This window comes from Lissotriton helveticus, chromosome 2_2, assembly GCF_964261635.1.
Source record: "Lissotriton helveticus chromosome 2_2, aLisHel1.1, whole genome shotgun sequence".
NCBI classification, from domain to species: domain Eukaryota; kingdom Metazoa; phylum Chordata; class Amphibia; order Caudata; family Salamandridae; genus Lissotriton; species Lissotriton helveticus.
In genome coordinates, this window is record NC_136060.1 from 20326759 (window position 1) to 20339824 (window position 13066).

Consider the following 13066-nt stretch of genomic DNA (forward strand, 5'->3'; position numbering starts at 1 on the left):
GATGACTAAAGCTTGTACAGCAGTTTGGAAGTCTTCGGCAGGGAGGAAGGGTTTAATTTTCCTCAGTGTGTTGATTTGGAAATTGGCTGCTTTTGTGGCTTTGCTAACGTGCTGCTGCATGTTGAGCTTGGCGTCGAGTGTGATGCCTAGGGATTTCGCCGAATCCACGATGGTAGGTTGGACATTGAGTGCTGTTAGGTTATTGAGCCAGGTTTGGGTGGTGGAAATTTTCGCCGGGGGTGAGATGAGTAGGAACTCAGTTTTCAGAGCATTTAGTTTGAGGTGATTATCGGCCAGCCAGGATTGAGTGTTAATAAGCGTGGAATTCAGATGTTTGATATCTTCCGGGGATTGTAGCTTTAGGTAAAGTTGTGTGTCGTCGGCGTTCATATGGAATTGGACATTGGAGGCTTGGAGCAAGGTGGCGAGCGGTTCCATGACGAGGTTGAACAGTGTGGGGGAGAGGGAGGATCCTTGTGGAACACCTAGATCTGCAGGCACAGGTGTAGATAGCACATTGTGGATCTTGAACTTCTGAGACCGGTTGTGAAGGAAGGACGAGAACCATTTGAGAACAGTTCCCGAAAGACCCATTCTAGTGCTTAGCAGCTCCAGCAAGTTCTCATGTTTGACCGTGTCAAAAGCTAACGAGAGGTCAAGAAGGATGAGGAGGCAGGACTCATTGCGATCAAGAATTTGGAGGGCGTCATCAATTATGTGAGTCATAGCTGTTTCCGTGCTATGTTTCGCTCGGAAGCCTGATTGATGAGGGTTGAGGAGGTCAAATTGGTCAATGTGTTTTGTTAGTTGGAGTTGGACATATTTCTCCAGCAGTTTGGCCAGGGTGGGGATATTGGTGATGGGCCGGTAATTGTTTAGGTCAGACGGATCAGCTGTAGGTTTCTTGAGTATAGGCGTGACTTGCCCCACCTTGAGGGAGTCTGGAATGAGGCCTTGTTGCAGGGAGCTATTGATGATTTTGGTCCAGAGAGGGAGGAGCAAGGGGATGAAGTCTTTTACAGCATTAGCAGGTAGAGGGTCTGTGAGGTGATTAGAGGGCTTCAAGGTGCAGAGCAGTTTGTGTACTGCTTCTTCCGAGTAGGTATCGAAGTACAGCCATGATGCCTTGTTTTTAGGTTGAGTGTTAGCCATTCTGGTGTGGTTGGGAATCGGCTTACATCCATGATGAGGTCATTTCTTATGTTGTCAGTCTTTAGCTTAAAGAAAGCAGAGAAGGCTTCACAGTGTGGGGTGTCGCTTGTTGTGCTGTTTGATTGTAAGGGTTGTGTCTTTGTTTGGGTCTTGATTAGTTCGAACAGCTTTCTTGGCCTGTTTTTTGCTTGGTCCAACTGGCGGCTAAAGAAGTCTGACTTTGTGCGCTTTATTTTCCTGAAGTAGGCATTTCTCTTGTTCTTAAGCCTTTTGAGGTGCAGTGCTGAAGGGTCCGATCTCCAGGTGCGCTCTACCATTCGCATAGTACGCCTGTCGTCATTGAGTCTATCGTCATACCAGGGGTTAGAAATTTTGGTGGAGACTCTCTTCAGTTTCAGTGGGGCGACTTCATTGACTATTGTATTCATAGAGTCAAGGTAGTGGTCGGTCAGTGATTGAACATCCGAGGCACCTGAAGGGGGAAGGAGGAGATTGCCGATGTGGGGAGGCAAGGTAGAGGCGTTAAGATTCTTCATGTCCCTTTTCCATGTTTTAGATTTGATTGGTTGAGCCGGGTTAGGCTTAACTTTTTCATTGATAAAGAAGGTGATAATGTGGTGATCTGACCAGTCGCAGGGTAGAATCGCCTCCAGTTGTGTAGAGTTCTCTTTGGCAATGATGAGATCGAGTATCGAGCCTTTGTCGTGTGTTGGTCTATCGCATATTTGGGTGAGGTCAAGCGCATTAAGGAAAGTTTTGAGACTATTCACCACTGTGTCTTTCTGATCGTTCCAGTGGAGATTGAAGTCACCCAGGTAGACTTGGGTGGTCTGCCGACCGGCATTGGAAGTGATCATGTCCATGAGTTGTTGGGTGAATATGAGATTGTCACCAGGAGGGTGATAGATGAGATGTAGAGCACAAACTTGTTTGCCCTCACTGGTGATGTCGAGGCAGAGGAGTTCACAGGAGGAAAGGGAGGGGGAGGTGACTTTAGTGACGGAGAGGTTGCTCCTAAAAATGCATGCAATTCCCCCGCCCGTCTTGCCAGGAGATCTGTCCAGCCTAATGATGTCATAGCCAAGACTTGCCCTGGGTGAAGCCCATATTTGGTACAAACCACCTCTGACTCCGGAATCATGTAGGTTCCCCACCTGCAGAATATCCACCTCCTTTCGTTTTACTGTTGTCTATCTCTACGGTACATTGAACTAATAACCTTCTGTGCCCCTCTAACCCACCTTGCGTTCTGCGCTGACTCTGATGCCGACTTCCATTCCAGCTCCAGTCCTTCACCTGTTCCTCTTTCATCGACTCCAAATACTTTTTGTGTGAAAATGGGCCTGTCATGCAGTATAGCATTCTTAGCACAGAGCTTCCTGAGTTCTTAAGTGACATATCTGAACTATTATTGCAACAGTAATCTATATTCAAAGGTGGGGTCTTGCTATGTTTGGTTTGAGTAGTCATTCATTAATCAAAGTGTCTTGTAAAGCCCAAGAGAAATAATTTGCTTGTAGCATGTGTAGGTGTAGATACGCATGCTTTGCATATTCCTACCCTGTAATGATGGGCTCGAACTTGTGCAAGTCGTTTTCCCATGAAGTCTTTTCGAGTGAAGAGGTATAGTGACTCTACCTATTCCTGGTAATGCTCATGGCCATAGGCTCTATAGTTAGATTGTTTTTTATCCACTGTTGGCTTCAGACGTGTCCCTTTGAGCTCCAGTTCGACACCGCATGGTGTTCTCACCAGACCCACTAGGATCCTCATCAGAAGGGATTACATTTGTGCTTTATTGATAGGTTCTCCAATCGCAATTACGCTTCCACTCAGTTCTGCCATTTGGAAGTTTTCGATGCCCTGTTCGGGCCTGGCCCCTTCCAGCCACCATGGCCCTCTCTATGCCTGAGAATGTCGCAGTGATGGAAAGGACTCCTCTTCCGGTTTGTCCCAAGTGTCACTTCATATACTCACAAACAGATCTTCACCAGGTCTGTAACTTCTGCTTGTCTCCAAACCACCAGGAGGACTCCTACCCAACATGCCTCACCTTTCCAACAAAAAAACTCTGGAAAACCGCAGAGCCCATCGTGTTGCCTGTTTCGATGGTGCATCTTCAATAGGAAAACACCCCAACATACATCTTTGACGACCAAGACACCGGGGGCGACCAGCAGCCTGAGACCTGAGGTTCCGAGATACAGGCGCTGTTATTGACCGATAGTTCCAGTTCTGAGGCTGAGGAGGACAAGGCTTCACTGGCACACACCTAACGAAAATGGTTGCAGTGAGTACTATGCTCCTACAGACTACTCCTCAACATCACTTTCACTCTGGGGTTGTTAGAGCTTCTAGATTCCAGGCTGCTCATGAAGCCTTCGATCTGCCACTGCTGTAAGGCCATGGTTGGCACCAATCAGAGTGTTCAGACCCTCTACCCGCCCAGACATCAGCGTCAAAGTCCTCCTCCAAGTCTTGCCCATCCACATCCATCGATGCATTAGTTCCACCTTGAAAACACCCTTGTAACTCACCTCAGAGCCGAAGGCTTAGGCTCCAACACCCAGCTCAGTGCCGCGAGGGCATCAAAGACCTTAGGCTCTGATAAGATAGGCATCCACGCCTGCCTCCTCTGACGCTTATGATGATTTCGACCAACCGATCATCCAGCACCTCCAAAAAGATCTTGACGCCCAGCAGCTGAGTATCCACATACAGCCTGACACCGGTTGAATCCTAGGCAAACCTCCATACAAACCTAAGTACCCTATTCTTTACAAGAGGAAATTGACTTTCCAAGAGGTCTTAAATCCACTTTTGGAGCCGATGCCGTGAAGCATAAGTGCCATGATAAGGGCACCTCTCCACGTCCTCCATTGCCTACTTCAATATCTCATCCTCCACCTTCTCTACCACTTCCCCACTAAGCCCACCACTCTACTACTGCCTGTGGACCCTAAGCTACACTCACTTCTCTGACTTCTGGGGAGAGATCTCCATATGATCAGCCATGTGCCCGCGTCCCCATGATGACTGCTGTGATAACTGCGAGATAGAGCCCTTAGCTGCCAAGAGTGGATATTAAAATATAAGACTTCACCCTTGATCCACCTTACATCAGGGCCAACTACCTCCCATCTCACTTGTTGCACATACAGCACAAAAGCTCCCCCTCCTGACTGAGAAAGCAAAAAGATACATGCGACAGGCAAACATATTGCCACCAAGTCCACCACACATTGGCGGTTTACTAGTTCAGTGGGCCTGCTCTCTCGGTGTGACTTCGCCCTCCTGGATGAGATGGAAGATCTCATCCAACAACTCCCTGACCAATGTAAGAAGCGGGGGCAGGAGTTAGTGACAGAAGGGACATTTATTCCAACACCTACATCAGATTTGCTTTGGGCGCAGTATCTGTCACCGCTGCTCAAAGCTTTGACACCAGTGTCTTTCTGTGCTGGCACTCCTGGCTGCATGTGTCTGGTTTCAAAACAGAGGTGCAATAAAATATCCTCAACTTGCCCTTCGATGGTAAACATCTTTTTGGAACACAAGTTGATGAGATGTTGGGAAAAATTAAGACAGTAAAGGCTGTGGGTGCTCTACAGACTCCATCTGCTCGTGGCTCCTTTTCCACAAGCAATATCATGGGGAGATCAAAACCACCACCAGGAAACATCCACATTCTTCGCCAGACAGTAGCAGCAACAAACACCCTCTCTACATTACTACAGAGGAGGATTCACGGAAATTAACAGCCTGGGTAGGGGAAAAGGTGCAGCCCCCAAAGTGGCTGAACATGCCACGTAGTCACACCCTTACCCTTTCCCCAATCATCTAATACCTGTCAGGGAAATATTGCAGGGGTTTTGGGTCCGCGGGGCATAGATAGCCTGAGACTAGTGGACTCTAGACATAATAGCCATGGGGTAGCACTTACAGCTTACACAAACACCACGAAATATCCACCCTCGCAGACACAGGCTCTCCTGGGAACGCCAGCATCTGCTTTAAGAGGTGATGCATGTACTACTCAGCAGTGGGGCTATAGAACCCATACTGCCCAAAAACTGCAGCTAGTGGGTGTACCCCCTATCCTTCCTTATTCCCAAAAAGGATAATACAACAAATTAGGATTAAAATGTGTGCCTGACCACAAATAATAACTTTCTCAACCTATAGTGATACCTTAACTCAATACGTATGACAAAAACAAATGTTCCCAAAGTTTGTGGGGAGTTGAGGATCCTTTCTGTCCCTTATGCAGAATAATGGAAAAGAGCCCTTTAAATGCAGTCTAAATCCTTGAAAACATATGGCTTCTTAGGACATTTATCTGTATCCTGTTCAGTCTCTAGTCATGTCCAAAAGTAATTGCAGACAGCCTTCAGGGTTGCTCTTAACTCTAGCAATAAGACATGTAAATCAATGTGAATATTGATTGCCTAGCAAGGACACTCTAGACCACAAGGAACTTTTGCTCTGTGACTTCAAAATGGCCACCGCCACTTACCAACCTTGTGAGAGTTCTGTGGCTTTACGGGAAATGCCATCCCTTTCACTGAACTCAGGCATCTCATTAGCATGTCTAGTAAAGGCGGAAAGCCTTTCTCCGCGAGGTGCCAATACTCTGTGCACACTGCCTACCTGTCCTGCTTCTCAGCGCGTGCTCGGTCAAGTAGTTTCAGAGCATCGTGCCTTGAAGCAGTTGAGGCTGAGAGGTAGGTGAGTGTCTCAGTTCATGACGCTCACTTGGGAAGGAGGAACTTTAGAGCTTGATTAACAACAGTCTTAAAATGAAACAAGGTTGCAGCCATGGTAACTGCCCTTCAGGGAATTGAGAACATAATCCCGTAGTCTGCTCAAAGCAAGCTATGTGGAGGTACAGGTGGAACTCTGCAGATCAAGTCTGAATTTATAATGAGTAATTAATACTAGTATTTTGCTGATTGAGTTGAGGAGAGGGTCGACAATGGGGATTGCAATAAATAAGACAAACAAATGGATCTGAAAGAACTTTCCAAGTGGGCGCCGATCCTAGCTGGTGTGTTGCTGTAGTGTTCTCCTTTACTTTTTGGTAAACAAATTACATGCTTCTTCCTTCATGGTGCATAGCAGTGAACAAAAGTTGTTTTGTTTCCTACCAGAGCGCGCAGTAACATGATTGATGGCAGCTGATGAGTGATTATTTTAGTCCTAACTTGCCTTCTCTTTGACATTTGTTCTAGGCTGGAACCCAAATCAGCATGGCAGACACATCATTTTGTAAAGACGTTTACACCATGTGGTATAACCTTCTGCCATGCAAACAAACTCCTGTGCAAAAAAACAAAGAAGAATCCGAGGATCCCATTTTCTCCCTTAGCAAGCAGCTCTCAGGATGTCTAGACCTGGTAAGACACAATGCTCACTTTTTCTTTACTTAATTCAATTACAATTGTGTATGGAGTTATTGATGCAAGGACTATTGCGCACACCACTTACCATCACTCACAAATTTTAGGAGATACAAGAGTCTGAGAACATCTAGAGCCAGCATGATTCTAGGTCGACAAGAATGGGTTGCAAGAACATCCTTCGGCTTTAGCTCCAAACACAACCAGCTCAAAGTCCTTCTAGGTCAAAGCAACAATGGTGTTGGTCTTTTGATGGTGGGATTCACTATGCTCCTTCCTCCACGGCTTGGCCTTTGTTTTGAGTGCAGTTAAATGATGCACAGTAGCTCACTATGTATATCTTGAATGTTGGCCAGCAAGTGATCTTTCCTGCAGTCTGAAAGTCTCAGTACCCGCTAACACCTGCATATAGGTAGTGTGGGTAAAGCTTCTATTTCCGTAATTAAATTTTTAAGGTTATGAAAGTCAATTCTTAAAATACACTTTCTTTATTATGTGGCTTGCAGTATGATATGCACGTAATAAGATTAGGCCATATATTGCAATGTGCAGTTCACAAGATACACGCATGGGTCGTCTAAACGCCAGATCCCCTCATCAGTTATTTTTAGGAGCTTTACATTCCATATTCAAGCGCAGCTTGTATTTCTGTGTGCAATAGTGGGTCGTAGCCTTTTGTGACCCCCACTGAATTACTACTTGACGCCGCGGGCCGCTGCCTAAGCTATTTCTTCGATTTGGACCTCAAAACAATACACAAATACGGAAACAAGTTTACTGAAACAAATAATGTTATCGTTTATTTACTATTCACAAACAAAACACTATATAAAAATCAACATTTTATTCACAGGTTTGAGCATTTCAACATTTCGTTTTTTTTTTAAACAAAGCTATATGCTAGAATGTAGCATATCACTTTGTATTTTTTGCTCCCAACACATTGTCTCTTTTTGTCAGCACATACCAGTGTCTCAATTCAGGCTGCCAACCATCTATTCTAGTTTCTGTTTGCTGTCCTTGCACTTTCACGAATTAAGCTAAGGATACCAACTTTATTTCCATTAAATTGTGCATTTTTCCGACTGAGCGCTTCACTAAAAAATGCAGGGGCGGCTCCTCCACTAAGGCAGAGGAGCGACTCCCCACTGCTCTTTGAGCAGACAAAATAAAATGATAATAACATAGTTATTATCATTTTATTTTTCGCAGGTTTGGGGTTTGGTTAGGGTGGGGTGGGGCTGGCGGCACAGGGGAAGGAGTGGTTTGTGCACATTAAGTGCACATGACTGCTTGGCCAGCTGTCTGGTACCGGCCAAACAGTCAAGCGCACTTAGCATGTTCGCCACCAGGATGTATTACACAGCCTGGTGGGGAATATGTTCAGGCCCCCAGTGCTTATCTGAACACAGATCCACGGCGCTCAGACCAATCACAATGCTGCATTGGCTATGGGTAGCTTGGGTGCTTCCTGGTTCCCAGATTCCAGAGAAGCGAGGAGAGAGGGCGGCAGAAGAGGAAAGTGTTTTTTATTTTTTTTATTGCTAAGCCCCCCCCCCCCCCCCCCCCCCACCACCGCCTTTACCCTGCTCCTCCACCCTCATTCCCTGGCAGCGACTCCTGAAAAAGTTAGAGGGGATCTCACTGTCTCTGGGAAAAGTTGATGAAGATTGTCACTAAAATAGTATTTGCTAGTAAAAAGATGCAAGAAAGAATTTGGATTTATCGAAAAGGGAGTCATCATGGATAGAACTCTGATATTGAAATACATTGTATTTCTTATATTTGAAATGTCAACCCCGTTCAACCAACACTTGTTAAAAGGGGCTTACTGTACTGTACTCTCTGTCAGTCCTGGGACACATGAGGCATATAGTTTGGCCTATCCACATTTTTATGAACTCAACACTGGTCAAGATGCAGAATGATACCAAATTACTTTAATTGTGGCCTATATTTTCTCTCCGGAGCTGTGCTCCGTAGCCATTCCCTTCTCCCTTGTCCCTTTGCTTTACTCGCATAGATTGTTCTTTACCTGACTCTTTTACCTTTCCCTCCAACTGGGTCCTTTCCCTCCTCTCTGCCTGCTTTCTATATGCCTCCCTCTATCTCTTTGTATTCTCCTCTTACTTCAGTATAGTATTAATTATTATTATCTTATGTCGAGTGCATTGGCTTTAAAAAGTACAATAAGAAATAAAGTATATGTACTCTGAAAAATCCGGACTATAACATCTCTTTGCTTGTATCTGCTAGTGGGTGTGTAAATGTGTTTTTGTTTGTGGGGCTAGATTGCAATATCTATTAGTTATATTTCAGGCCAAAACACATAAAACCACTAAAATGTGTTAGTTAATTTTTAAGAACCCACACAACATATGATAAATCATGTTCGACAGCCATGAACAGAAGAACAACATGGCATGAGTTATGTCATATATTGTGTGCTTTCTTGAATATAATCTGGCCGCCACACCATGCCAGTGCCCAGCTCCCAGACCACCAAATTCAACAGCCCACCAGATTACGAGTTTCCTCGTTGTCTGACCGTGGTGCGGTGGTCCTAAAAAAGGCACCACAATGGGAGCGCCTAAGGCCGTTCCTGCACGGCATGGACTATGCAGTCCATGCCATGCAGAAAAGGGTGCATGCATACACGGGGGCACAAGTGCCACCCTGCATGCATCACCGTGCACAGGGCCCCCTTTGTTTCCCTGCTGCCTGCCTTTTGCCATGAAAAGGTTGGGGATGGGGAAACTCGTAATATGCATGGTGGTGCTGCAGCAGCACTGCCAAGCATATTGCTTACCCAGACTGCCACAAGATCGCCAGGGCTTGCGGATCCTTGGCGGTTGCAGCTGTCCAAAAATGGTCCGACCGCCGTACTCATAATACGGCAGTCGGACCGCTGGTGTTGCGGTCCGCGACCTCCACCGCACCTTCATCACTGGTTCAGCGGTTGGATGGACCAACTAACTCTTAAGTAGGCCATTGGTCTGCATTGTGGGTTAGAAGTAGAACTTAAGTGTTATATTGGTTTATTAGTGCATAGGGAGGATTGAGGCACTTTAAGTAAGTATGTAAAGTTAGGAAAAGTAGATTTATTACATCAAATATTTAAAACATTTTTACGGACTACTACAGAACTACCTAGAACATACTACGTAACTGCAAACATTTAAAAACATATGTATATCTGTAAAATACTGAAAAAGACACTGTACTACACTAAATTTCACACATCTAGTTTACTACAGTGAATTTGAAACCTTTTACATATTTAGTTTTTTTAAACAAGATTACGGAGTACCATGATCCTATCTAGAAAGCACTGCAACACTTACAGAAATTAAAAGACAAATACAATTTGTAAAGAAATAAAAAAAATACAGAGTACTACACTATATTTCAGAAATATAGCGGGCTACAGGGTATTTTTCAGTTTTTTACCGGCGTACTTTCTAGGTACTAGTGAGGTACTGTGTAAACCTTTTTTTTTAAACTATTAAGCAATTTTCCTTATCTTTACATACTTACCTAAACTGCTTCATTCCTTCATCTTTACTTATAATGCAGTAGAACACTATTTTTCCACCCATAACCCACAAAGCAGAATAAGTGGAGTCTAAACAACTATAGCCACTCCACTCTATGCTGGTGAAGCGTACACCACCCCACTCTTTGCCACTCGATGATGTTCTTCTGTATGCCAGTCCTCTCTATGCCACTCCACTCTACACCACTCCACTCCACTCTACACCACTCCACTTTACACTATTCTGCTCTATGCCACTCTATCTTACGCCGCTTCACTCAAGGCCACTCCACGCCAGTGCACTCTATACCACTCCACGCCTCTATTCCACTATATGCCACTCCACTTTGTGCCAATCAACTCCACGACACTCCACTCTATTACACTTCACTCCATGGCACTCCACTCTACACTATTCCACTGAGTGCCACTCCACTCTACGCTGTTCCACTCCACACCACTCCATGCTACGCTATTCCACTCTATGCCACTTTACTGTATGCTATACCACTTTACGCAACTCTGCTCTATGCCACTCCACTCCACACCACTAAACGCCACTCCACTCCACGCCGTACAACTCTACGCCACTCGGCTCTAACCCACTCCACACTACCGCACTCCAGCCTTCACCACTCAGATCTATGGCTACACTATCCAATTGTAAGCCACACAACTCTACACGACTCCACAGCACTCCACTCTACACAACTCCATGACACTCCACTCTACTCTACTCTATGCTATTCCACTCAATCTAGTTTACTACAGTGAATTTGAAACCTTTTACATATTTCGTTTTTTTAAACAAGATTACTGAGTACCATGATCCTATCTAGAAAGCACTGCAACACTTACAGAAATTAAAAGACAAATACAATCTGTAAAGAAATAAAAAAATACAGAGTACTACACTATATTTCAGAAATATAGCGGGCTACAGGGTATTTTTCAGTTTTTTACCGGCGTACTTTCTAGGTACTAGTGAGGTACCGTGTAAACCTTTTTTTTAAACTATTAAGCAATTTTCCTTATCTTTACATACTTACCTAAACTGCTTCATTCCTTCATCTTTACTTATAATGCAGTAGAACACTATTTTTCCACCCATAACCCACAAAGCAGAATAAGTGGAGTCTAAACAACTATAGCCACTCCACTCTATGCTGGTGAAGCGTACACCACCCCACTCTTTGCCACTCGATGATGTTCTTCTGTATGCCAGTCCTCTCTATGCCACTCCACTCTACACCACTCCACTCCACTCTACACCACTCCACTTTACACTATTCTGCTCTATGCCACTCTATCTTACGTCGCTTCACTCAAGGCCACTCCACGCCAGTGCACTCTATACCACTCCACGCCTCTATTCCACTATATGCCACTCCACTTTGTGCCAATCAACTCCACGACACTCCACTCTATTACACTTCACTCCATGGCACTCCACTCTACACTATTCCACTCAGTGCCACTCCACTCTACGCTGTTCCACTCCACACCACTCCATGCTACGCTATTCCACTCTATGCCACTTTACTGTATGCTATACCACTTTACGCAACTCTGCTCTATGCCACTCCACTCCACACCACTAAACGCCACTCCACTCCACGCCGTACAACTCTACGCCACTCGGCTCTAACCCACTCCACACTACCGCACTCCAGCCTTCACCACTCAGATCTATGGCTACACTATCCAATTGTAAGCCACACAACTCTACACGACTCCACAGCACTCCACTCTACACAACTCCATGACACTCCACTCTACTCTACTCTATGCTATTCCACTCAATGCCATTTCATTCTATGCTATTCCATTCTATGCGACTCCACTCTATGCTATTTTACTTTACAGCACTCCACTCTACCTCACTGCACTCTACACTGTTCCAATTTACGCCACTTTGATCTTTGCCACCTCACCTACACCACTCAACTCAATGACACTCCACTCTACCCTATTCCACTATACGCAACTCCACTCTATGAGATACCACTCTACACCCAGTGGCGGCTGCCTCAGAATGGGGGTGGTGAGGTGGGGGAAGAAAAATAAATGAAATAAACTTACCTTCGGCCCCCTTCTCTCCTCTGTCCTCACTCGGTACTGCAGCAGGAATGGAAGCACCCAGGTTTCTGGACTCCCAGCCAATCACAGCATTGTGATTGGTCTGAGCGGCTTGTTTGGCCGCTCAGGCAGTGCCTGGGAGCCTGGGCATGTTCTCCTCTGGGCTGCGCAGCACAGCCTAGTGGAGAACATTATAAGTGCGCATGAATGTTTGGCCTGTCCAAGAGGGCCGGCCAAACAGTCATGCATAATTAGGGCGTGAAAACGACAAGTCACACTGGACAGCTCAGCCCTGCCCCAACCAGATGTTGACTCGACTCAGAGTCCTGCAGGGAAAAATAAAATGATAAAGTCTTGTTTTGCAGCATGAATCCTTTTCTGGATTCACATGCTAAGCATTATTCTGCCATCTAGTGGTTGGGTACGGAATAGTCTTTGGTATTTTTGTTTTTCTTGCTTGGGGTGTCCTCGACCACCCGTTGGTGCTAAGTCCAGGCCTTGGGTGACATCAGATGGCATCCCAGAAGTTCCTGTGTGTGGCAGCCATCTTTAGATTATTTTTATGCCATTGAGTCTGGAAGCAAAGAGAGACACTCAGCAGATTTGGATGAAATCCCGGAAAGTATCACAGAATTTGAGTGAAAAAAACCATCGATCATCAACTACGAAGACACCGGAGAAGGAGAAGGACCTCTGGACACCCGTTTTACGTCGGGAGACCCCGACAGAGCAACTACGCAGATGGATCAACAGACGGCGAGGTAGGGGGCCATGGAAAATACCTCTTTCAAATTCTGCCCAAAGTGCCACCACAAGTATGCACAGCATGATCCACACGACGATAAGGACTGCGAGGCTTGCGCGGTTTTCGTGTCGAAGACACTTAAGGTATGCCAAAAGC

General features: G+C 45.5%; 1 protein-coding gene across 1 annotated transcript in view; it reads left to right on the plus strand.

The window, feature by feature from the left end:
• Window positions 1-13066, plus strand: part of WWC2 (WW and C2 domain containing 2) — a 1026812-nt gene that overhangs the window by 766471 nt on the left and 247275 nt on the right. Inside the window, exon 16 of the mRNA XM_078677991.1 lies at window positions 6384-6548. Within this exon, the coding sequence (XP_078534117.1) occupies window positions 6384-6548 (165 nt within the window). The remainder of the gene's footprint in view (window positions 1-6383; window positions 6549-13066) is intronic.